General features: G+C 42.8%; 2 protein-coding genes across 2 annotated transcripts in view; one reads left to right on the forward strand and one right to left on the reverse strand.

The window, feature by feature from the left end:
* Window positions 1–26,697, reverse strand: part of LOC118428684 — a gene marked incomplete in the record, with an annotated part of 43,226 nt that overhangs the window by 3,574 nt on the left and 12,955 nt on the right. The window contains 7 exon segments of the mRNA XM_035838816.1: window positions 1–485; window positions 11,479–11,576; window positions 22,222–22,303; window positions 23,165–23,502; window positions 23,736–23,914; window positions 24,331–24,553; window positions 25,860–26,016. Of these exon segments, the coding sequence (XP_035694709.1) occupies window positions 1–485; window positions 11,479–11,576; window positions 22,222–22,303; window positions 23,165–23,502; window positions 23,736–23,914; window positions 24,331–24,553; window positions 25,860–26,016 (1,562 nt within the window).
* LOC118428693 (fibrinogen C domain-containing protein 1-like) lies at window positions 5,000–7,591 on the forward strand. Its single transcript, XM_035838831.1, has 3 exons — window positions 5,000–5,080; window positions 6,330–6,422; window positions 6,715–7,591. Exons 1-3 carry the CDS (start codon window positions 5,053–5,055, stop codon window positions 7,578–7,580), a joined length of 987 nt encoding a protein of 328 aa, XP_035694724.1. The 5' UTR covers window positions 5,000–5,052; the 3' UTR covers window positions 7,581–7,591.

Below are 26,697 nucleotides of genomic sequence, written 5' to 3' on the forward strand. Positions count from 1 at the left end.
ACGTCTCCTTGATTTATATACGGCAGCATCAGCCAATCGAACTCGTGGTTCGTCACTCCAAGAAGATAATCCACTGTCTTGGCTTCTCCTTCCTTCATCAACTTCATTGGATCAGTGGTTATAAATGTCCCGTCCACAACCGGAGTAAAATATAGTCCAGCACTTAGTTGTAAGGCGTACTGTTTCTCCAATAGCTCTTCAGCAGACTTCTCTTTCAGACAGGCCGTTAGAGTTGCCGTGTCCTCCGTCTCGCATCCGACCTCACCTGCGATCATCTGGGCAAGTGGCAGCGGCTGCGGGGTGACTGGAAAGGTTTTCCAGGTACCGCTCTGTGAGATGGCTCTCTGGAACAGACCATTACTGAGGGGTGACAGAAGATGGTAGGAGATACTGATGCCGCCTGCCGACTCTCCAAATATGGTGACTCTTTCTGGGTCTCCACCGAAGTTTCGGATGTTCTCCTTCACCCATTCCATGGCACGGACCTGTGTTGTAAAGACATACATGATAGCTTTACAAACGCCCCTGAACAGACGGTGGGCGCCATAGACTTCCTGCAATCTATGATCCACTACTTACTGAGTCACGTGTTCTATCTGCATAACGTGACAGCAGTGGATTGTTCATTCCTTGACGAAGATTGGTGCTGTTCAGTCGAACCAATTATCCCTAATGTTGCGCTGAAAATAAATCTAACTTTCTCTGTGGCTTCGTTCTTTTGTTACGTTTGTGAAAGAATCACTAACCTGGTCCAGGAATCCGTAGTTTCCTGGAATGTTCTCGTCTCCCGTACTGAGGAAACCCAAGGCACCGACACGGTAGTTAAAAGAGACCACAACGACGTCTTGGTGAGCAGCAAGAGACTCCCAACCGGGAGGAGATCCCATCCCCATAACAAAGCCACCTCCAAAAATCCATAGAAGCACCTGCAAACGATAAACACAGATTCAACATTAATTAAAAGATTCTTCCTTTTTAAGTCTTACATGCAAAAATTAACTGCAAAACAAATGTAACCCAAAAATACTACCTCTCCATGAAAAGTAGCCTCTTCCATTGACCCTGTGACCTGGACCGTGTGTCATGTCTGATAATCGACAAGTTCTACCATCTTTTAACTCTACTTTCTGTCACGTTTGACATCACCTTCTCACTTTCTTCCACTCTAATTTCTTCTACGTGACTTTCTTCCAATCTACTGTCAATACAAAAACAAGCAGATATGCGTACACCGGGAAAAAATGCCCACACAAGGACGTAATCAATACGCCATTAAAACAAGTAAGGTATCAGTGCTATTGATCGTTCGTGCTATGATATTAAATATTTCACGATGCATTTTAATCAGTCTCACCGGTAAACTGGCGTCTGCTGCTACAGTCGGAGTGAAAACGTTGACTGTCAGACAGTCCTCGCTCATGGGCAAGTTCACGTCGATCTTGAGAGGGTGGTCCATTTCGTTAGCCTCTGAGATATTTTGCGGACAGTAAGGACCATATTCCACGGCCTCCCTGACCCCCTCCCACGGGAGGGCAGGCTGGGGCGGGCGGTACCGGAGGTCTCCAACAGGGGGCGCTGCGAACGGGATGCCCAGGAAAGTGTAGATCGGTTTGTCGGGAAGGTCTGTTGCGTGTGTGATAGTTCCTCGGACTTGTCCGGTTACCGTGGACACTACTGGACCTTCACCCTCGCCTGCTATGCACCCTGTCGATATAAAGAATATCTGTCTGTATCTGTATCTATATAGCCGGTATAACCGCCGTTCGGCGTAACACACCAGCTTCGCAGGCACGCGGCGCGGCAGCAGCTGGTTATATTACACCGAACAACCTGTCACACTTAACTTTAGCACATCTATCTGCAAGCGTTCTTTAAAACTACCGAGAGAAGATGCCCCTACTGTGCTTGGTGATAACAAATTCCACTCTACGATAGTTCTGGGAAAATACGAATTTTTGAACACATCAATCCTAGGTTGGTAACTCTGGTACTTGAAGTCATGGCTGTTTCTTGTTCTTTTTTGAGCTGGTATGATATAATTATCAGTCGGTACGAATACAAACAATATAACGTCTAAAATGATACTGATAAGTACCAGTTAACTAGTTTGAGTTTCTCTTTGATTGGCGAAGGGGATTAGATCATACGTTTCAAGATGGTGGACCAATGACGCCAGAATTCATATGGCGGCGCCCTAGGGACAGAAGGTAAAACCATGGAGGTTATATTCAGACCTCCTTGGTAAAACAAAGTAGTTTTTTTTGCTATTGCAAAACCTGTAACAATCTTATGCGTCTGTTATGGCTGCTTATACTGTGAATATGATAACCTTTCTTGGGCAATCATTCGGGTTGCATTTTGAACAGCCTTAGAATAATGAACAATATGCGTCGAATAGTCTAATAATTTGCTGCACTGCGTTTTGCTGTACACAAAGGTTTCATAAACAAATAACAATAATTGATGTTGTAAATACGTGCTCTAAAGCATTTATATTTGCTGTTCTACCTTACTTTGTTCTGGTCATATTTTGTTCATTATCTTTAATTGATGCCTAGTCTTTTGCTCGGTTTATTTGTATGGACATATGAGTTTGTATTACTTTCTTATACTATGGCTAAATGCCTGTGTAAACCTGACAGGGCTCAGTAACACATAGATCTGTAGCAGGGTATATTTTATAGGATAGTCCTTCCCCTTTTAACGTGTTCGAGGTAGGTCCCCATTTTACGTCCCTTCATAAAGACGGTGCAGCCGCTGTATCCTAGCCCCGTTACCGGTTGAGCCACAGAGACACCTTACAACACTGTGGCTATTAATAACTAATAATGGGGTAGCTCCCTGCGAGTGTCGCCAAAAAACGCTATGAGCCTTGTGCACCTGTCGACCTTTGACCTTACCATACGTACACACCGTTCCACCCCATTCAATCAGTTAGGTCACGCAAACAGCAATCCATTGTATTAGAACACCTCGCGTTACAGGCTTAGTACGTGAGCATAGGGTAATTTTGTGACTGTATTGGAGTTTGTGGGGGGCTAACTTTTAGTCAAATGAAGGAAGGCACTAGCCACGAATTATCATATTATTATGCAAATGAGGCTACGCTTTACGCTGACTTCGGGCGTCTGATCTACACTTAAACACTGTAAGCTGGCATGTCGAACTATAGGGCAGTGACTACGAATCAAGTAACGTTAATTAGCATAACAATAGCTAATTGATTTGGTTCTGCGAAAAGGAAGCAATCCTCAAATAGCAACGCTTATGATGGTGCTATTTGTTGTGTTGTCTTTTCTTTCCCCTATCGTGGTGCTGGGCACACCGTGCAAGTGGCCTACATACGATCCCGGGGAGATATGCCGCACCAAAACAAGTGGCCACATGCATGTTAAATGGTACTATAAATCCACAAACACTTACTGAAACAGCACACAAACACCAGTAGGCCTGTCATAGCTTGCCAGGTACAGATCTGTGAAGCCATGTTTGTAGCTGGCTAGGTCCGGACCCGGTGGTACACCCTTTTGTAATGCGACCTTTAGGGGTGGTCTCCTTCGCGACCTGTAGGTCAACAAATAATAGACCCAACCAAGTACTTCCGGTTTCTCCATCATTCAATGTAATCTCCAAGCAGATCCGACGGTAGCTGGTTTACGGAAAAGGCTGGGCTGTTTACCTGGGCTGTCTACCTAGGCCAGCTATCACGTCAGGCTACTTGGACCTACGAAAGCCCATTGGGACAAAAGCTGTTTCTAGTAGTAGGGGTTGTTTTTGCTCAGTGAAGAAGTTTTTGGCCTAATGTACTTTGTAAAATATTCTTTCGCAATTCTTAAAGAACTAAGTTACCTACGTAATTACTACAGACTTGTACCTTGACGAACACATGATTCGGATTTTTTTCTTCTTTATTCGATTCATAACATTTTTGCACGGATTGACAAAACAGGTGATTAACACATACAACAAGTGACTATCACATGTTTAAAATGTCAACCCAGAGACCGGACTTTAAGTTTTGAGCCACTCACGCCAGGATGGACCCCGATTATTTTTTACATTCGCCAAAGGACATGTTTTCGGTAACTCGTCTCTTGTGGTGAGAGAGTCATGTTGCTGTTGGAACTCAGCTTTCTAGTAGTCAACATGTACATACGGGAACATCCTTGCATCGGTGCAATTGTTTACGAGCGTATCCAGGTCAAAAATAGAAAAAAATGCCTTTTTGCTGCGTTCAGATATGCTCAAGGTTAAGTATGATGTAATATCCTTTGACTTCTATTTCGGTTGCTGGCCCTTGTCAGTTTGAGAACTTCGCCATCTGTCACAAGGGTGAACGGAACTCTTGATAATAAAAAATAAGTTTCACTTTTGCTACGACATCTGTTTTTAGGGGGGGGGGGGTAATTTTCACTCACAGGAACTTTTAACATCTTGCAGAAAGGGGAGAATAGAAAAAAGACAACAGCAAGGATGAATATCGATGTCAGTGAATCATTATCATTGATGACTCGCACTTCTATTTATTAGTGAAAGTTTGCGCAAGTACACACTCCAACCTCCCCTTTATCATTTTGGAACATTCAATAATGATTATCACGTATGTAATCTACAAATGACGACATACACTTTGGAGACAATGTATATATAAGCTATTTCCAGCTTGAAATCTCCATACGTGGTGTTGCGCGGGCCAGTTGCGAGCGTCCAATCTAAAGACGTGTAAGATGTTGTCCATCCATTTGTTGGTGCTGACCACAGCTCTACAGTGGTCAGTGGTGACCGGAGAAGGCCGAACTGACCAGTTGACTCTCTCGCTTTGCACGGTGTTGGAGGAGTGTACAAGGGCAGGTGAATACAAATGGCAATGTGCTTTATATATGCACCATATGGAACACAACCTCTGCAGCTGTGCGCAGAAATTATACTGATACATGTATGAAGTATAGAGTTGATTTTTTGTTGTTGTTATTTCTTATTCCAGACGTTGTAGATGATGTTGTACACGCTGAGCTTGGCACGGATCGGGCAATCTGTGGCGATTTTCTGGAGATGTTGGAGAAGCATGGCGTGGACTGCGGTAAGTAGAAGCACCCATGGCAGGTAGTTGGTAAATCTGCTAAGTTAAGGGCACAACCCGCCGTATGTGCAAATACGTGCTGTCTACGTACCAAAACGTGGGCAATTTTTTTGGATCCGTAAGTGGTAAGTACCGCCTCCGTACGAACTCGTAGGGAATCCGACGGATTTGGGAGCATGCAGATACGTGTCGTAAAACGTTACGTGCAGGCAAAACTTTGTGTGCCATCGGGCTGCGGATTCACCCTCCTGTGAGCCAGTACGGACGACGCGCCTGCCCTGTACAGCCAATGCGAGTGTGTAATGAAACCGCACTTACGTGTTTGTACTGTCTGCATATGGTAACGTGGCAATCGCACAGATACCGTACGTACAACTCACTTACCACCTGCGCAACGTACGATGCACGCAACTGCTCACAGCACGGTTACACCTGCGCAACCGTTCGAGTGACGTGCGTTGAGACGTACTTCCTCCCTGCTCTTGCCATTCATTCACCGCGTTTTCAGAAAAACGTGGCTGACGTGCCCTCCTCAAAAAACGTACGGACAAAGAACACATTCGGTGGGTTGTGCCCATGGCTTTAGGTACAAGCTACTTGCAGGAGTGACATTGTTGTCAACAAATAGTTATTTTACAACTAACATGGGTTTGGCCCAGTACATAAGTCCTTGGGTCGAATTCTGTCATGCTACAGATCTTGTGCTTTTGGTGGAGGCACTTTACAAGATTTTCCTTACTCCACTCATGTGTACACATGGGTACCCTGCTATTTGGAGGGGGGCATGATGGAAGGAGAGGGATGGAGTCGTTGCTTTCATTATATAATATAAGTTGCAAAGAAGGTTAAACAAATGACTACAACAAATGGTATAAAAAAATGGTACAGAGTACTATTGCTACTGTCAGCCAGTCTATGCAAACTATATGACACTACGCAAGTGAACTAGAACGTCAGTGGAGACTAACGTTACAAAAAAAATAAAAATAAAAACAAGACAGTAGAAAATTTGGGTCTTTCACATCTTTTTTCTAACTTGACTTTGAAATCAACTTTGACATTAGTATTCGTTTTCCGAAATCGCTTCAAAGCTAATTTTGCAGCAGCATAGTATTTACAGTATAGCGGAAAACCTTTTTTTTGAAACGTACGAAAATCGATACACTTGCGGATGTCATATCGAACCAACATGACCTTAGCGTCTAAAAGTGTATGCAGAAGAGTCTTATATGTCAAAATTCTTCCGCAGAACCATTGAAGGTCACGGGAGGGAACACAGCTGGTGTTCAATGGACACCGGTCTCACAGGAACTAGAATCGGCCGACGAGAAGCCTGAACAGGGTAAACCACATGCACAGTTGTTACAAAATACACCAGATATATATAATTTTGCTTGAACTCCTACCCCTCCTACTCCGATTCTGAGTTAATGTTATCAAGTTTTTCATTTATTGAAATAGCCATTTTGTTGTATGGATAGGAGCACATGTTGATTCATTTTATTTTACTTGACTGATTTTCAGTTCACCCTACGTTTGGCACACGGCCCTAGCTTATGTTTAAAACGTTATTTTGTTTGTGCCATCATTAAGCTTGGAGATGAATTTGTGACAAAATTCACGTACCATTTCAGGAACTGTAGTGACATCAGACGACGGCGTAGATGACAAGACGAACAGCGGAGAAGTCAGCAATAAGCATCGCTTTAGTGTCAACCTAAGAAGTCCACCTAAGACCAAGGTTCTCAGGCAAACGCACGTCCTTAAAGACTGCGCTGAGATCTTTGTGTCTCATTCCATATTTGGTCACACACACAGTGGGTTGTACTCAATCGAGCCTGATCACTTTCGTGGCCCTGTTTCTGCATACTGTGATCAGACCACAGATGGGGGAGGGTGGACGGTCATACAGAGGAGGTTTGACGGGTCCCTCGAGTTTTTCCGTGGTATGCAACCGTACGAAACCGGTTTTGGTGACGCTAGTGGGGAGTATTGGTTGGGGTTAGGCTACATCAGTAGCATCACGACCCAGAACCCGCAAGAGTTGTACATTGAGCTTGAGACCTGGGACGGTAATGTGACATACGCTAGGTACTCCACTTTCGTCGGTGGTAACACACTAAGCATAGGGGGGTACAGTGGTACGGCCGGGGATGCCTTCTTGACAGCGCACCATGATCAGACAGTCGAGCCATTTGTGTTCCGTGCTCGCCATATAGCGCCCCCTAGCCCCTCGGGTGCTGACGGCCCACCGAACGCAATGGTCGAAACATACGGTAGTGGCTGGTGGTACGTCCCGTTTGGTTCCTTATGCAACCTCAACGGGCCATACTTCAGAGATCCTGCTGATTTCACCCGCGAAAATGGTCATGGCGTTTATTGGATAAGACCTTCTGATGGCCCCTCATCAGCCTATGAAAACCCCTTCTATTCCTTGAAGAAAACCAAAATGATGATCCGTCCCACCAACTTTGGTTCTAGAGTCTTGAACTTGCACTGAGAGAGGAAGTAAAACTTAACAACGTATCACGCTTGGCAAGCCCATGCGTTTAGCAACTTCTGAAGGTGGCATTTTAAGGAAAAGTGTTGAACTCTCTCACACATATATTAAAAGCTTCTGCATGCATTCATTTGATTTGAATATTTCTTTCATAACGACATAGTTTCATATAAGGCTTAGGTGATAATGTTTTGGGGTTCAAACCTTATTTGTAACAAAACAATTCTCTATATGGCAGATTCATTATGATTCCAGCACATACCATTTCTTCCACGTGAATGTTCGATTAAAACGTAAACGTCATAAACTAGCAATACCTCCCGATACTGCCAAGCCTAAACCACATATATCGGGAAAGAAAAAACAAACAAGATGTTGCTATCTTGCAAAAGGAACTTGTGGCATTGTAGAGCTATGGGAAAAACGCACTGATGTTAGCAAAAATTTCGTGGACACTTAAAACTAAGGGAAATTGGATTCAAAGATCTAAAGCATGTCCTTTTTCCGGGGGGGGGGGGGGCGTTAATAAGATAACTTAATTCCAGGGTTAAAGTTCACTGACCGAAAGTGATATCATACACGCACATGAAAAATGCGGGGGAAGTCGAAGCACGGTGTACGAGGTCACCCTTGCATCATGCATATTTGTAAAGAAACTAATTTACTTTGCTTTCATCTAGTTCGAGAATCGAATCGTGCGTTATACTTGTGACTAGGTTATGATAAAACTGATGACAAAATGACTCGTGACAAGAATGACCGCTGTAAGTTTTCATTACTTTGCTCTACCTTGCACTAAACATAACTAGAAACATCAAACCTACAAACTTTAAGGTTCACGATTTTAAAGTATTACCCAAAGTCGACTTCTGGAATGTTAATTACTGGCTAATAACAACTTTCTTGAGTGACAAACGTTGATCATACTAACTATGCTATCTCTGGCGTTTCATTTAATCTTGTGCGGCGTAAGATCGCAAATCTAGTCTATACTGAATGTCTCGATGGCACACAAGCATTAATTTTGCGTTCATCTAAAAAACGATAAACTAGCAACTTCTAAGAATTGTCAAAAATTGCATAAAAGTATTAAACTCCTAAAAGAAGTACTGATTAAACGACACTTTGTCGATATAAAACGTCAATATCAAATGATTCAAAATTATCTATGATTTTTGTGGCATTTGCCATAATAGACAAGTTGATAAATCATAAGAAACAGAATTTTACTTAACATTTGGTAAAATAGCGGCAAAAATCAATTAATCTTTTTTATGCATAAATTTTAAAGTTCATCTTTCTGCATAGAAGCAATTTTGGGGATGACCTCGTTCCAAAATTTCATCTTCTCCAGTTTCAACCCCGTACCAGTGGTGGGCACCACGTCCAGCTTCATGTAGACCGGGTTGTCAGGTGTGTACTGAGGCCAGGTCGGCAGGGAGGAGCTGTCAGTGGGGCCGCCGGTGGAGTCGGACGGGTCGCTGGAACAAACCAACAAACATGAAAACTGAATGTTCCAAGAACCTATAGTGAACGTCTGTTTAAAAACATATCCAATTAATGGTTAACTGCTTTCTTATTACTTGGATGTCTAACCGTCATTGATGTATACCTTAACGTCCTGTCTAAAATGCAACAGTTTACCACTATGTCTAGCTGTGGTTTTGTCCACTATGAAGTGGTTACTTCTTACCCAGTTCTTGCGAAGTTTGCCCAGTACGCCATCATGATCAAACTGACATGCTCGTCAGTTTTAGAGTAGGTTACGTTGGTGGAGCCATGGTCGTCTATGAACGGCATCCCCAAAGTCATGTAGATATCATCTCCATGGTCACACCCCACCCAGTCTGGTCGGTGGGCATTGATAGAGGGTCGGTACTGGTTCTCGTAGAAGAAGACACGACCACCGGCGCCTATTGGGATAGAGGAAGGAGGAGACCTTTATTACTATACGCGACAATTGTACCAGGTACAATTTATGGCAATATGTATATACATGGGAGTTGAACTATGTACTATTGCAAGAGTTTGATTAGTATAATCTCTAAAGAAAATAAACAGGACTTCGGAGACCTCATACATCAATGAAATGTCTAACGCTTTATGAAAACAAATATGCAAATTGTCTTCAACATATGCATAATCCATGCGTGGTTACGTTCAGTAACTTGCAAATGTGACAAGTATGAAACTCCAATCATTTATCACTTTTGTATCACGGCATTTATCAATGAAATTCGGTTTAACATGTTGACATGTCATTGATGTAACATGTAATGCAGTATTGTTATGGAAAACACCGAAATTATAGGAATACCTAAGTGGTTATGCAAAGTTGCACAAATTATGTCTATGATTCTATCAAAATTTTATTGACTATAAATGTCACATGTTTGAATAGCCCTATTATAGAACACATTGTAATTCTATTGTAAGTAGATAGAAACCGTAATACACAGTTAGTGTGAGGTAGGTATTACCTTTTGTGCATCAATAACCCTACCAAATGAAGAAACAGAATCTTAACGCATGCTTTAATGTGTGCTTAACTATTGTTTCTTGAATGCAGGGTAATCTAACATCAGATACAGATGCATAGCTTGTATGTGAATCGCCGTATATAGATACAATATACATATAACGACGCGTGAACAATCGGAAAATCTCACCTGCATGTTTATCTGCCACCATAACAGTAGGGCTGACGAAGAGGAGATCCCCATACAGGTGGGAGAACTGGTACTGGATCGCCATTGGGTCGTCAGATTCGAGTGAGTACTCAGCCACGATAGCGTCCTCAATTTTGTCTATATTTGGATTGTCCTTGTAGTGTGGAAGAGAAAAAAACAGCATTGAAATTATCATTTCGATAAGAAGATACTATAAATAATGTAACACTAATGGCAAACGCCTTCATGTGTTCAACAGATTTTTGATCAACTTCTTACGTCATCACACGTCCGGACAGTCATTACAGTGAATCAGACATCTGATTAAGGTCAAAGAGATCGTAATGAGTGTTTCTTTGTGTTGAAACAAAGGTCATACTCAACAACTATAATGGCTTCTACCATCATAACTTTCTTTTTTACTTATCATATGCAATTATGGAAAACATAACTGTTCAGGAAAACGTTATAAGCCTTTGTGTACTGTGCTTCAAACTTTTAGCACGTTAAGAAATATGCTATAAAATATCAAAAGTGTACTATGCTTACCCGGTAAACCATTGACGCGACTGCCTTCGTTAATCTGACAAAGTCCTCTTGGGATATCCCAGCTAGAGGGTCCCCTTGGATTGCAAATGGTAGCATCAGCCACCCAAACTCGTGGTTATTGACTCCCAGAAGATAATCAGCCGTGTTGACGTCTCCTGCTTGCATCAGGTCCATGGGTTGAGAGGTAAGGAACGTCCCATCCACCACTGGTGAGAAAGAGACCTGGCCGATCTTGAGTTGTAAGGATTGGACTTTTTCCAAAAGCTCCTCAGATGACTTCTCTTTCAGGCAGGCCGTTAGGATTTCCGTGTCCTCCGTCTCGCATCCGGCTTCTTCCGCAAGCATCTTGGTCAGGGGAAGTGGCTGTGGGTTGACCGGAATGCTTTTCCAGGTACCGCTCTGTGAGATGGCTCTTTGGAACAGACCTTTACTGAGGGGCGACAGAAGATGGTAAGACACGCTTACGCCGCCGGCAGACTCTCCAAATATGGTGACCCTTTCTGGATCTCCGCCGAAGTTTCGGATGTTGTCCTTCACCCAGACCATGGCACGGACCTACACATGACGACAAGTATGCTGATGTCACCATGCGATCTGGGCAAATTCTACCAGTCTACTAAATACATATTTCAAATTGATCATGAAGTTGCTTTTTAAAGAATCAAGTGTCAGTCACTAACCTGATCCAGGAATCCGTAGTTTCCTGGCATGTTCTCGTCCCCCGTACTGAGGAAACCCAGCACACCGAGACGGTAGTTGATGGAGACCACCACGACGTCTTGGTGAGCAGCAAGAGACTCCAGTCCAGGAAAAGCCCCCATGCCCATGGAGAGACTGCCTCCATGGATCCAGAAAAGGACCTGGGAGTAGTTGTTGAATGGTAACTGTTTATATGGTTACATGTACCTACCACGGATGTCTTTCTCAACACACTCTGTTTACTTTGAACATGTGTATGAATGAAGTATCATATAAACATAAATATCTCAAATCTTAAAGTTGAAGCTTTAATTTGCGAATCTTAATACATAGCTAGTCTATGTTGAATTTCCTATTTTGTAAAATCTTACCGGTAAGGCGGCATCCACTGCGACAGTTGGGGTAAAGACAGAGAGCGTCAGACAGTCCTCGCTCATGGTCATGTTCTCTCCTTGTTTGAAAGCCATGTCTAGCGAGTTTAGGAATTCAAGATTTTGCGGACAGTAAGATCCTGGTTCCACGGCCTCCCTGACCCCCTCCCACGGGAGGGCAGGCTGGGGCGGGCGGTACCGGAGGTCTCCAACAGGGGGCGCTGCGTAAGGGATAGCGAGGTACGCGTAGATCGGCTTGTCTGGGAGATCCTTGGCGTGCGCAACTGTGCCCTTCACCTGCCCAGTCTCTGTCGATACGACTGGACACTCCGCCATACCTGAAAACAAGGTACGCGTACGCATGTATCGAATTACTGTAGACTAGGATCACTAAAAACAAACTGCAGCATGGACTGATTGTCAGTTGTAATCTGCAAAAAATATATCTATATGATTCCAAATATAATTTGACAATAATATTGTTCCACAGTTGTAAAAAAATAATGTACCAGAAAATCTAGCGTCTTTTTACTCGATTTATGTTTTCTGATATGATTACCACTTCATACCATAACATATATTCGAAAAACGCTTTGAACATGGGATCGTTCCCTAATCTTTGACTAGCATCCAGCTGTAGTGTTTTCACAGCTGTCAGTGGGGCCGCCGGTGGAGTCGGAAGGATCGCTGAAAATTAATCATCAAATTAAGATGAAATTCTTATTGTACCAGAACCCTTCAAAATAGCACGCTGTATGAAAAAAAAAAACTTAATTCCAATCGTCTTATAGATACTGATTTGTCTGTTATAAGCTACAGAATTAAATAGCCGTAAAAGTACACACGTCCGATTTTTTCTGTTACAGACTTGTTGAACATTGTTTTTTTACACAGTTGCCACTTGCAAATAAAACCTCTAGCAGCCCTTCCACTGGTCAAACCCCATAGAAAATTAATGGTTCGCACCCCTAAGGCTTAGGTCCCATTTTCAAACCGGGACCCGGCCGGAATGCATGCGGAAACGAAAAAGGAATATACACAAATTATGCTCATAACAATTTTTCCACGCTCCATGCGTGTTTTGTGGCCTTGTATATCATATTTTTCTTTTCCGAAAGCTACCCGGCCCGGCCCCGGGTTAGGAATTGGGACCTAAGCCTAAGTCGGGAGATTCGTAAAAATCGGAATCCTGTTTATTAATGCATATGTGCTGACAATTATGGCTCAATTATTGCGAGTCTGAAAACTGCTTGGTGCCATGGTGTTCGAGCTGCCATGTTTGGTTTTCATAGTGACAGAGAATCCTGATCTACTATTGGGTGGGTATTTGTAGAATTAAAGAGGTCCAAAAAAGCGAAAAACGCACACACCTTGTTGTCCAACCTGTCGATCTACTCAGTAAATGTGACCGGGACCTCAGTGGGTGCCGCCTAGGGTCATATTACGTGGCTGAACAATGCCTCCATTCATATTGGTATTCGTGTCCAAAATAACTCTTACACAAAAGCCATCTTGCCAATTCTTGCTGTAACTCTTAGCGAGAAAACAACATGATACAGCAGGGCTCGAAACAGTGGATGCATCTACACTTCTAGACACAAATGCATGGAGCTGTTGACTTAAAACTGTGAGTGAACCAGTGCACCGAGGTATTTCTGTAGGGTTTGCTAGCCGTCTGCTTTCTTATAAATGTTTTGCACCCAAAACTTGGTCGTGCACCCATGGCTCTATAGATTTAGGTGCACCTCAAAATATGAATATCGAGTCCTGCGCAGTGGCGTATGAAAAACTTTACAAAAAGGGAGTTCATGCGTAAAAAAAACAGCCTCCTGCCTTTACCAGCTTTAAAGTCGTTTTCAAAAAGACACTGATATCCAAAACACATTTTAGCCGATACTATCCATGCAGATACACCCCCCTCCCCAACCATAAACTTACCGAATTAACAGAGGAACAGTAGTGTGACGATCGCGGCGAGAACCCGAGGCGCCATGTTTGTTGCCTTACTACACATGAGTGACGCTGTTATTGACAGCAGCTCTAGCCACGACGATGGCCTTGAGGCTCGGGTCATCTCCATGGTAACTAAACGTCCTGTCGGTCACTGACATTGTTGACTCAATGACGGGCAGCGCACAGGTGCAATCAGTATCGTGTTGAATTCACAAGCAGGATAAGGACAGAACTACCTACAGACAACAAGACAAGGGTAGACTTCACAGTTGCGTTGTGCACTAGAAGGCATAACATGGGAATACGATTAAAGTTCCAATTGAAAGCCTTGAAAATTATTTCTTCTTTCTTTCTTTCTTTCTTTCTCTCTTTCTTTTCTTCCTTCCTCATTTCTTTCTTTCTTTCATTTTTTCTTTCTTTCTTCCTACATTCTTTTCCTTTTTTGTATTAGTTGCATAACATTAGCATGTGTCCTTGGCAACCGGGTACCATTTGCAATATTTCGAGTTATTTGCTTTTAATGCAATAACATAGGAGGTCGAATCGGCCAATAATATCAATTTATGAACAAGAGTTCGTAGACCTCAGGCCTGCATGAAATGTATTGGGTGTCTGTAGACCTATTGTGTATTTTTTTCCCTTTTTGTCCGTGTTTGCGTGGTTGGAAAATGTGCACCATGCAAAAGTCTGAAATTCCATTTTCGCAATGTGTAAGTTTGGGCATGGATGAACATTACTTATTTTGGATTTCTTAACCATGTAACCAACCACAGTACCTTGAATTTGTTGAGACGACTTTTCCTACCTTTTTTTGTCTCAGATGGCCCTTGAAGTTATTCTGTCACATATGATATATTCAGTACTGATATCTTCCTATTTCAATTCAGGGGCGGATCCAGGATTTTGCAAAGGGGGGGCGCATATGCTGTTGCACCTCAAGTCGTGGCCGAAGGCCACGAATGCGCAGCGTAGCTGCGCGGGGGGAGAGCACGAGAGGGGGGTTTCCCCCCTCTCGTTGGGGGGCCTCCCCCGAGAACTTTTTAAAATAAAGAGGCTCTCTGGTGCATTTTAGAGCCATTTTTGTGCAAAAATAACCAACGAATCAACACTGACTTTTAGGGCTGAACAAATATAATAAACGAACGAACACTGTTTTTTATAGTTAGCAATCTCACATTCAACAATCATATTTTTGGCCTGGGAAAACGGCCATCGAAACATGTCTTGAGCCGAGGGGAGGGCCATCGAAAAAGGGGCCTTAAAAATACAAGCAAAATGTGCCCCTGAAATGCAGGAAATGAAGTTTCAGGTGGTCAAGATTTCAATTTTTCTCTGGACGTCCCTGACGACGACTTGCGCCTCCGGCGCCCACGACGCTCCGGTGCTCGTCGCCATCAAAAATCTTTTCCCCTGACAGAAATGTCATTACATTTAGCATTGTCTACCAGCAAAGTTTATCCCTCAAAGTGCAGAAAATCCTGTTTCAGAGGGTTCAAATTTCAACATTTTTCTCCAGACCTACCTTGCGACGACTCGTGCGCTCGAAGTTGTGAAAATACGTTGGGGGGTCGTCGCCCTCAATAATATAAGCTAAAATCCCTATAGCTACCAGAAAGGCTATTAAACTTAGCTTAGTCTGCCAGCAAATCTGTCCATCAAAAGTTAGGAAAGATCGTTTCAGATAGTCAAGATTTCAAAATTTTCCCGGGAGAGCATGCCCCGAACCGCCTAGGATTACGTCAATATTGTTCGCCCTCCCCATAAGAAATTTGCTGCAGCCGCCTCTGTCGTGTAATTCCATGTTCGCACGAAGTTTACGAAGACTATAGAAACTAAAATTGGTATCAATATCAATCATGTGTGCACCGGTTCTTTGGAAACGGAATGGTTCACGGACGGCAACGGGATAAAACATTACGATGTTTACTTTCGTGACAGCGGGCTCTCTGCTGCGTGCATATGACATAATCATGCATATGATGGCGCGAAAATTTTTCGGCAAGTTTGTTGGTTGGCCGAAATAACTCCCGTTTTGGAATGATTACAGCAGTATTGAAGCGGTTTTCGTCACGATATCGCTAAAATGTACCCAAGTCTCTTCCAAGTAGAACATTAATCTAGTTTCTTTTGTGTAAATATCGTACATGTGTAGTGGAAAAGATCGCCGTTTTTTTTTTACCTGACCCATTTTGCATCAGCCCTCCCCCCGGTAAATATCGTCAAGTCTGTCACAGTATGAATGAATGAATGTTTAATATTGTATCTTGCGTCGCTCAGTCCACATGGGCTAATAGGGCACCAAAATAACAAATATAATAACAATATTAGAGTCAGATGGAACATAAGCGAGTTCCAAAAGAGGGCGGGAGTATTGCCAACTTCCTGGTTACAGAACATTCTGGCAATGCCTGCAAAGACCGACGCAATGAGGAAGTAAAAGCGGGAGGAGTGCGCCTTGGCATTGTTGGTTAGCGGTTTTGTATTGTCGCCGCTTCGCTGAAACTTTCGCTGATTTTCTGTATTTCTTTGTGGAATTCCTTTTTTTTTTGGTGGTCCAGCCGAATTTTTTTTGGGGTCCAGCCAAAGGGGGGGCGCGCGCCGGGTGCGCCCCCCCCTAAATCCGCGCCTGCTGACCTAATGCAGCTGCTAAATCTCCTTAGTGTGGCAATGATATTCATTAAAGATTTATTCCTGGAGTGCTATAACACTTGACACTGGAAGGTTATTTGCATAATTTGACCAATTAAGTTTTTACAGTAGTTCCATAGACAACATAGAATAGTGGTAGCCCCCATCCAGCAGCAACAGTTAGTCCCCAGGGTGGTATGATATTTTTATTCAACCATCCAACTAAAACCTAAACCTAAGTGACAAAATGCAACAAACGATACCAAACTTAAAATAGAACAAAGCTTCTACCACTTAACCCTGTATGTACTATAGATTAAGCAGGCCCAAAAATCAAGCGACCATGACTAGCCCCAAACTACAAATTACCTGCATACAATACGGAAATGGCATCCCCAAAGAAACAACAAGAAACACAGGAAGATAATATACATACCTTTCTCTTACACTCAAGCTCTATACATTTCTCCTCCACTTTAGAAAGTTGTATCTTCTTCTGATTGCCAAACAGGGTAAAGGAACTTGTACCAGAACTTTAAACTCAGTACTACACAGCTCTCAAAACACCACAAAGACTAAGAAGCAAACTCAAATTGTACCTAACAGCAACAGATACTAGTACAAACATCATCTGGCTGGAAACACTGTTGATACAAAGTAACCTGATACATTGAAGGTGGCAGAAGCCAGTGCAAAAACAGATGACGATTCTACACCTAAGCTTAAAGACCTATCAATCAACCCAAACCCAACCAAACCAAGCAGATATTGAGGGGATGCCCCAACCACACAAAAACAGGGTCCACCTACAGTATCAAGTTCAAGCACTAGGAGGCCCAAAATCAAACCTGACCACCAGGACACCAGCAACAACCCACGTAACAAATAGCAACACGATGGCATTTTGCGTTCCGGAGATACAGCGCATGCGCAGTGCCCGCACAAAAGGTAACCTGGAATGTCAAGTTCAAGCACCAAGGGCGTCAAAATCAAAATTGAGAATTATTCAGCCACCGCCAACACATGTGCCAAATATCATCGCGCCCGCACCAACCGTTCAGAAGATATAACTCCGGAAATACCCCTCCCGGACACAAAATTCGACCTGCCGCGTCAAGTTCAAACGCGACAAGGCCCAAAGTCAATCCTAGGTAACAGGCAACAACTTCCCACCCATGCACCAAAAAATCGTCGCAATGGTGCGTATCATTCCGGACACACAGCGCCAAAAGTGCCCCCAAAACACCCAAAATGCCACCTGCAATGTCAAGTTCAAGCGCCAGGAGGCCCAAAATCAAACCTGAGTGTCAAGCCACCACCCCCAACCCACGTACCAAAAATCGTCGTGCTCGCACCATCCGTTCTCGAGATACAGCGCCCTAAATCCCCAGCTTCCAAATTTTCCCACGCCCGTGAAAACCATACCTGCATACATGCAGGTAATAAAGAAATAAAGATCAGCCTTAGTGGTTTCTGACTGAAGCGTTATAGATTCCTATGATGAGTATGTCATAGTCATTCCCATATGAAATTTCAGGTCACAAATTCCCTTTTATTGATCCCACGTGATATAAAAAGGGTCTGAGATAAAAGCTTGCTTACAATTGACAGGATTAGATGGGGCCAGGGATCCTTAGGTAGGAACATTTCGTCTTTCAAGAGATAGGTCGGACGTGTACGTTCTTTTGTTCTGAAAATAAAATGTGCGTATTTAACTATGAAAGCCAATGGAATAGCCTAATAGGCGTATGACACCTCAAGGGCACCGCCATATTGACTTCTGACGTCCGCCATCTTGGAACGTACCACCTAGACCAATCATAGACTGACCTAGCCTAGTCAATCATAAGTCACATTAGATACGAGTATAACAAAACTGACACATGACAAAAAAATGCTGCAAGCTAAAGTTTTAATATGTTGTTACTATCTGGCACTAAACAAAACTTTAAACAGTAAACATAAAAGCTACGATAAAGTTTAAGGTTCACGATTTAGTATTACCCAATTCAAATCGACTTCTGGAATGTTAATTACTAGCTAATGACAGTTTTCTTGATTTACAAACGTCGATCATACCAATCATGCAATTTTGCCAATTTCAGTTTAGTTTGTGCGTAGTATAGTTATTCTAGTCTACATCAATTGTATCAATGACTTATTAGCTCACACAAGCATTCATTTTGCGTCCATGTAAATAACGAAAATCTAGCACATTCAGAGATTTGTCAAAAATTGCAAAAAAATATCACCCCCCAAAGAAATGCTGACTATATATGACACGTTTTTGACACATAACGTCAATATCAAATAATTATTTCATAATTATCTATGACTTATAAGAATTACTTTTTGGCATTTGTCATAACAGACAAGTTGATAAATCATTAAAAAAAAGAATTTTACTTGACATTTGGTAAAATAGCAGCAAAAATCTTTTCATATTTGTTTATGCATAAATCTTAAAGTTCATCTTTCTGCGCTGAAGCAATTTTTGGGAAGACCTCGTTCCAAAATTTCATTTTCTCCGACTTGAGCCCAACGTCAGTGGTCGGCACCACGTCCAGCTTCATGTAGACCGGGTTGTCAGGTGTGTACTGAGGCCAGGTCGGCAGGGAGGGGCTGTCAGTGGGGCCGCCGGTGGAGTCGGACGGGTCGCTGTAATAGATAATCAAGTTCAGGGACATTTAAAGGAGTCCTAAACTCCAGAAGGGAGTGTTATTTTCCAATACATTATGTATCATCAATAAATCAATAATCAGCCGACTATTCGCATAACTTCACTTTTGGTGAAATAAGCAACGTGTGTTTGTACAACAACATGTGACATTCACTAAATCCATGCAGACCCTTCCAATACGTATTATTTAGACCCTTCCTTCACCATGCATATTTTCGGCATAAATGAGGGGCGATGTTCACACCAAGAAAATGAATTGTTTACAAAATATCAAAGAACGCATACCGTGACATTATATGCATTTTCAGTTCCTAGGTTTAATATCTATCGTAAAATAACACTCCTTTGAAGTGACTCATGTTATGAAAAGATGTCACCAGAAGATCCCTACTTCTAGTCTAAAACGTCACTGCTGATCTCTGACCTCTTGACCCGGCCTGCTACATCGACTTGATTTATATTACCATGTAATTTTGTACTAAGAAGCTAGCCTACCTATACTATAGCATAAAAGCAATGGACAGTCTAGCCTCGTTTTGATGCCCTGAACCCAGATGACCACGGAAAATCCAAAATGGCCGCCACATCTGGCAATGCATTTATTTACGTAGTGTCACAACATGCAAGATACTAAATAGCTACGAAAGGCAATGGTGGACCAACTGCTGTGGATGAAGCTGTCTGGATTGGTTCGAGCGGGAGTAAGACTTAGTGAAGAAATCTTACCCAGTTCTTGCGAAGTTTGCCCAGTACGCCATCATGCTCAAGCTGACGTGCTCGTCTGTCTTAGTGTAGGTTACGTTGGCGGTGCCATGGTCGTCAAAGAACGGCATCCCCATAGTCATGTAGAGATCATCTCCATGGTCACACCCCACCCAGTCTGGTCGGTGGGCATTGATAGAGGGTCGGTACTGGTTCTCGTAGAAGAAGACACGAGTGCCGGCGCCTATTGGGGTGTGGGATAGAAAAATAAACAAGAGTTCGGAGACCTCATACCTTCACGTGTAATGCTTTAGAAATTAAAGAAATGTATTCCACATGTGCATAATCCATGCATGGTGACGTTTAACATGGAATTTTTCATTGATATTGCAAATGATGACTTTATTTACGTTATTCGTTATGGAAAACATTAACACCGAAATTATAGGAATTCTTAAGTATTGTGGTGTGTGTTAGTAAGGAAGGTATTAACATGTGTGCATCCATAACCCTACCAAATAAAGAAACAGAATCTTTACGCATAATTTACTGTGTGCTTAAATATTTTTGTCTTGCATGCAGGATAAGCTAACATCAGATACACGAAAATGATACAAATACATGCATTGCTTGTATGTGAATTACCGTATATAGATGCAATATACAGGGCTCGAAATACCACCTGCATATGCAGGTTAGTGCAGGTAAATTTGAAGCTGTGCAGGTATTTCCGGTGTCTGCCTGCACCTAACCCGTACTGTTTTTTTTTACATAAATGTCCTATGATGTAGGTGTATGTGGATTATTATTAGCAGCATTGAATGTTACCCCTATCAGGTATAAAAAAAAATTTCCGATGGTTCCTGAACAATTTTATTATGACCCATACTTAAATTCAGAATGGTGCAGGTAAAATTTGTCTGGTGGAAATAATTTTCAATGTTACCTACACCAGTGCAGGTATGCAGAAAAATGTATTTTGATATAACGACGCGTGAATGATATTGATCGGCAAATCTCACCTGCATGTTTATCTGCCACCATAACTGTAGGGCTGACGAAGAGGAGATCACCATACAGGTGGGAGAACTGGTACTGAATCGCCATTGGGTCGTCAGATTCGGTTGAGTACTCAGCCACAATAGCGTCCACCATTTTGTCCAGATTTGGATTGTCCTTTGAGAGTAAAAGTGGAAAAACAGCAAAGAAAATAATCATTTGGGTAAGTAGATAGTTTGAATTGTGTAACGTATAAGAATGGCAACCACTTTCATGTGTTTATCAGATTTTTGATCAACTGCTTACGTCATAACAATTCCGGAATGTCAGCGCAGTGAATCAGACATCTGATTAAGGTCAAAGAGATCAGAATGAGTGTTTTCATTGTATTAGAACAAAGCTCAGATTTTGAAATTATGGCATCACAGATGCGTCTTCATTCGAGTGTTCAACGGTGTTTTTTTATATGATAGCTTTCTTTCTTACTTAAAATACGCAATAATGGTAAACATACTAATTTAACACAGCGTTATAAGCCTTTGTGGACTGTGATTCAAACTTTTGGCACGTTATGAAATATACTATAAGATATCAAAAGTGTTCTGTGCTTACCCGGTAAATCATTGACGCGGCTGCCTTCGTTAATCTGACAAAGTCCTCTTGGGATATCCCAGCTAGAGGGTCCCCTTGGATTGCAAATGGTAGCATCAGCCACCCGAACTCGTGGTTGCTGACTCCCAGAAGATAATCAGCCGTGTTGACGTCTCCTGCTTGCATCAGGTCCATGGGTTGAGAGGTAAGGAACGTCCCGTCCACCGCTGGTGAGAAATAGAACGGGCCGATCTTGAGTTGTAAGTCTCTAACTTTGTCCAGAAGCTCCTCTGGTGACTTCTCTTTCAGACAGGCCGTTAGGGTTGCCGTGTCCTCCGTCTCGCATCCGGCTTCTTCCGCAAACATCTTGGTCAGGGGAAGTGGCTGTGGGTTGACCGGCATGGTTGTCCAGGTACCGCTCTGTGAGATGGCTCTCCGGAACAGACCTTTACTGAGGGGGGACAGGAGTTGGTAGGAGACGCTCACGCCGCCGGCTGACTCTCCAAATATGGTGACTTTTTCAGGATCTCCGCCGAAGTTTCGGATGTTGTCCCTCACCCACTCCATGGCACGGACCTGAAGATGACGAATAGTATGCTGGTGTAAATATAGCACTGGATTAGATATACATTTAACGCTAAAGAGAGCAGTACGTTTCATATCTATGGTGATGTTGTTTTTAATGAGTCAAGTGGCACTGACCTGATCCAGGAATCCGTAGTTTCCTGGAATGTTTTCGTCCCCCGTACTGAGGAAACCCAGCACACCGAGACGGTAGTTGATGGAGACCACCACGACGCCTTGATGAGCAGCAAAAGCCTCGTATCCTAACATGGAACCCATGCCCATGGAGAGCCCGCCTCCATGAATCCAGAAAAGGACCTGGAAATAGTTAAAGGGCTGTTGTGATACTGCAATTGGCAACATGTACCTTCCGTGGATATCTTTCTTGAATATTTTGCTATGCATCTATGATTTGTTATTGTACTATTTATTGATTTGTTATTGAACTGTTAGATAGCTTCATTCATGTTACTTCCTACATTGCCTTATTGTTGATAATCTAATTGTTGTTACTCATTTTTCATTTGTTATCATTTGTTTCCCATTTCAATTATTTCATTCGAATTGTGTTCAGTAGTTATTAGGAGGAGGGCTCCTATAAGCCGTTTTTGGCTTCTTCCTCTCTCCCGCACGGTTTTTATGTATCATTTATCTTTACGTTGTGTATTTCCTTTTTGTATGTGCAAATAAATAAAATCAAATTAAATCAAATCAAATCTTTCTAAACAATAAAAATTGATCTTTCTGAACATAGATAAATGAACGAATTGAATAGAGCTTTTCAACAGAAGTAAAATGACAAAAATCATTCTAATTGTAGTTTCTCAAAATAGATAAGGAAGGGCGTCGTCTTCAGCTATAGGACCCATGTACGCAGACACGCTATTTTCCGCATGTGCGACGCCACCTTTCTCTCAAACGAGACGGGGGACGGTACAAGCTTCCAACGACCTTTGACCCAGTGCTGACGTCACATGTGCGGAAAAATCACGTGTCTATATGTATACATACAGTACTCTAGTCAGATAACTGAAGAAGACCTAGAGATTCGGCGTAATTTTTTTAGTAAAATTTCTTGAGCTGGAGAACAGCATAATTTTAATCTCATTATGCTATTCAACTATATAAGGAGGCTTGATGGCTAGTTTATGTTTAATTTTTTTTCTTAAAAAATCTCACCGGCAAGGCGGCGTCTGCCGCTACAGTCGGAGTAAAGACAGCGAGTGTCAGACAGTCCTCGCTCATGGTCATGTTCTGTCCAAGTTCGTAAGGGAAGTCCATCTCTTTCATGAATGTAAGATTTTGCGGACAGTAAACACCTGGCTCCACGGCCTCCCTGACCCCCTCCCACGGGAGGGCAGGCTGGGGCGGGCGGTACCGGAGGTCTCCAACAGGGGGCGCTGCGTACGGGATAGCGAGGTACGTGTAGATCGGCTTGTCTGGGAGGTCCTTGGCGTGCGAAATTGTCCCCTTCACCTGTCCAGTCTCTGTCGATACGACTGGACACTCCGCCTTACCTGAGAACAAAGTACAAATTTAATAGATTTACTGTAAACTTCGAGCAGTCAAGGAAAACTGGTGCCATGTATTGTTATTTTCCAATGTGCAAATACAATATACGCTGATTCCGTATGGTCAAAGGCATCTGTCCTAGAAACTAAAAATTAATAATCTATCCTTTGTATCATGATTATGACAGCACAACATCTATTCGAAAAACGTCATGAACATGGGGTGCCTAATTATTTACCTGCGGCAGCCAAGTCTGGGATGACTTCGTTCCAAAGTTTTATTTTCTCCGGCTTGAACCCAACGTCAGTTGTCGGCACCAAGTCCAGCTTCATGTAGACCGGGTTGTCAGGTGTGTACTGAGGCCAGGTCGGCAGGGAGGGACTGTCAGTGGGACCGCCCGTAGAGTCGGAGGGATCGCTGTAACGCATCGAATAGAATTCAGTGGAAACCCAAAGTAGCAAGATCCTAAACGATAGAGGGTATGTAAAGATGTCAGCCGAACAAATAGACGAGTAAACAAAAGTTGCAAAGTTTGAACTTTGTTCCGCACAACAACAACAACCCCCATTTAAAAAAAAATTCAGTAGATCTGACCGACCTTCACCAATGAATGATTTACTGCCCTGACGTTCCAGAAGTCGGAAGTGTGATGACGTAAGAGGCGAATCAAAAGTGGCGGGACGCCTCAGTCTTCCGAAACGTCAGCGAAGTGAATCAGACATCTGATGAAGTTCGACTTAATCGACTGAAAATTCATAGTGAGTGTTTTCGTTCTGTTGGAAGCTCAAACTGTGTAACTATGGGTTCTATCAACACAGATGGTCCCTGCTTACCCGGTTCTTGCGAAGTTTGCCCAGTACGCCATCATCTTGAGAGAGACGTCTTCGTCTTCTTTAGTGTAGTTCTGTGGTTGTACAGTTCTAGTTGCCTCGAGGAACGGGAACCCCCAAACCATATACAGGTCGTCTCCGTGCTGGCATCCCACCCAGTCGGGTATGTCCGGGTGGATGGAGGGTCGATACTGGTTCTCGTAGAAGAAAACCCGGGCACCGGCATCTGTTGAAGATGATTCAAGAATCAGTGTTAATGTCAATACCTTGTTGTTGTGTTGCTACAAACCTCAGGTAACCATCTGAGTAATGAGGCTGTTTATGTGCACTCGAGGCACCTCCTCGCATTTGCTCCGTTTTGACAAAAAAGGTAGCTCGGACAAATGTCATAATTTTATGTATCGACATATATAATAGTTACGTAAGTGGCAGTAAAACTGCGATTTCCAATGCTATAATTCCATCAAGAGAAACGGCATTAACTTGATGCGAAAGTGACTTTCGAAACCAAAAGAACTGTTTAACCGTGTAGCGGAACGGCAGAGTGTTCGACTCAGAACCAAATGGTCCTGGGTTCGAATCCTGTCATGTCGCCGATCTTGTGCCATTTGGAAAGACACTTTGTATGACCTTAAGCTTCCTTTCTGCACCCAGGTGTAAAATTGGAAATCTGACGGTAGGGAAAGGTAAAACGCTGTGGAAGTAGAAGGATGGGCTCTGCTTTCAAATACCGTGCCCAAGACGTATTTAACAGCTAACAGCTAACCCCCCACCCCCCACAACAGCCTCAAGATGGCTTTAAGACTACCTTTAACTTCTGTCTGTCATTTTTATGTGTCATTGATAAGATAAGTTGCTAACTTGAGTGCCACACATTTGGCCCTGTTTGTCTTTTATAGGGCCTTCACATTGAAACCGAGTCAGCAGGAATCAAGCAGAACCAGCCGGAATGAAGTATTTGCAAAATTCGTGCCACGTTCGGGGCCATTCGGGTGGGAATTCCAAATGGATCTTATATCCCATTCACACGAGAAGGGATGAGCCAAAAAGCCGTCAGAATGAAAGTTCTTTTCTATTCTTGTAAATTCGTAGTGTATCCTAGAAATTCTCACTGCATTCGATGCACTCCATCGAACGAGATAAGAATGTTTCGAATAATGTTGGAATGCGTAGAATGCGGTCACAGTTCAGTTAGAATAGTTAGAATAGACTTAGAATCCACTTTGAATGCCATTCGATATTTCTCCACTTCGAATGCACCTCGACAGCTTTAACATGTCAAAAACTTTCGGGCCAGCCAAAAGAACGGGCACAAATAGCTGGAATGCTGTGAGAATTTCTGGAATACACTACGAGTTACCAGGAATTGCCAGGACTAGTAAAGAATTTTCATTCTGACGGCATTCCGGGTCATTCTTGCTCTCGTGTGAAAGGGGGCTTAAGGAAATAAATAAAAAATGCCATCAGCTGACAATGTAGCGGAGCAGAAAGGGAAATGCAACACGAAAGTGAGGCATCCATATGCTACTCACCGGCGTGGCTGTCTGCGACAAGAACTGTAGGAGCTGCGAACCAGGCATCCCCTGTGGAAAGTGTGAACTGGTACAGGATTGACAGTGGGTCGTCGGGATCAGTCGGTTTGTACTCCGCGACGACAGTATCCGCCATCTTGTCCAAGTTTGGATTGCCCTGAGTGTGATATAAAAAATGAGCATATATGAGAGAAATCACCCTCCACCCTCCACCTGCACCTGTTTTATTTATTATTTTCGTAATATATTTAATGTAATATTTTCTTGTGGAAGTAGATAAAACAAACAAAGCTGTTGCAATACAGATATTTGCTGTTCACTAATAGAAATTAGTAGATGCTACCGGAAACGTCTGAAAATCTCTCCAGATTCTTGAGTATTTGTATTTGTGTATCTTATTACCTGGATGTCTAACTTTCATCACAGAATGAGGGTGGCCGTTTTCTGAGATATAGAGTCAGTGCCAAGAACAAGGCAGACTGTATTGTATTTTGATTTTTGTACCCGTTTTGGTAATGGTACCATCTCCTTTCATAAGCATTTATGATCCAGACTTATAGTCATGCAGAATAAACAGACACTAGGTTTTTGCTAGTTCGTTTTTGAAGACACAACACCAGATTCACTGCTTGCTTTAGACACCTCCTCGAACACGGGACCCCCATATGCATTTTTCGGTCAAAATTCAAAACTGCATCTCTACTTCAAACACAGAAATAGAGCACACTGATTTCAACGTACAATCTCAACAAGTTCTTTCGCACACAGGTTACTTCAAATACCAATACCAAATATTAAACCTATTCAGACCGGGATTTTTTTATCATCACTGGACGGG

The sequence above is a fragment of the Branchiostoma floridae genome, chromosome 13, assembly GCF_000003815.2.
Source record: "Branchiostoma floridae strain S238N-H82 chromosome 13, Bfl_VNyyK, whole genome shotgun sequence".
Taxonomy (NCBI): Eukaryota; Metazoa; Chordata; class Leptocardii; order Amphioxiformes; family Branchiostomatidae; genus Branchiostoma; species Branchiostoma floridae.

Coding starts and splice junctions, on each gene's coding strand:
- LOC118428693 (XM_035838831.1), top strand. CDS start 5,053: ATGTTGGAGAAGCATGGCGTGGACTGCG. Junction 5,081..6,329: donor GAAGCATGGCGTGGACTGCG/GTAAGTAGAAGC, acceptor ATTCTTCCGCAG/AACCATTGAAGGTCACGGGA. Junction 6,423..6,714: donor CGACGAGAAGCCTGAACAGG/GTAAACCACATG, acceptor GTACCATTTCAG/GAACTGTAGTGACATCAGAC.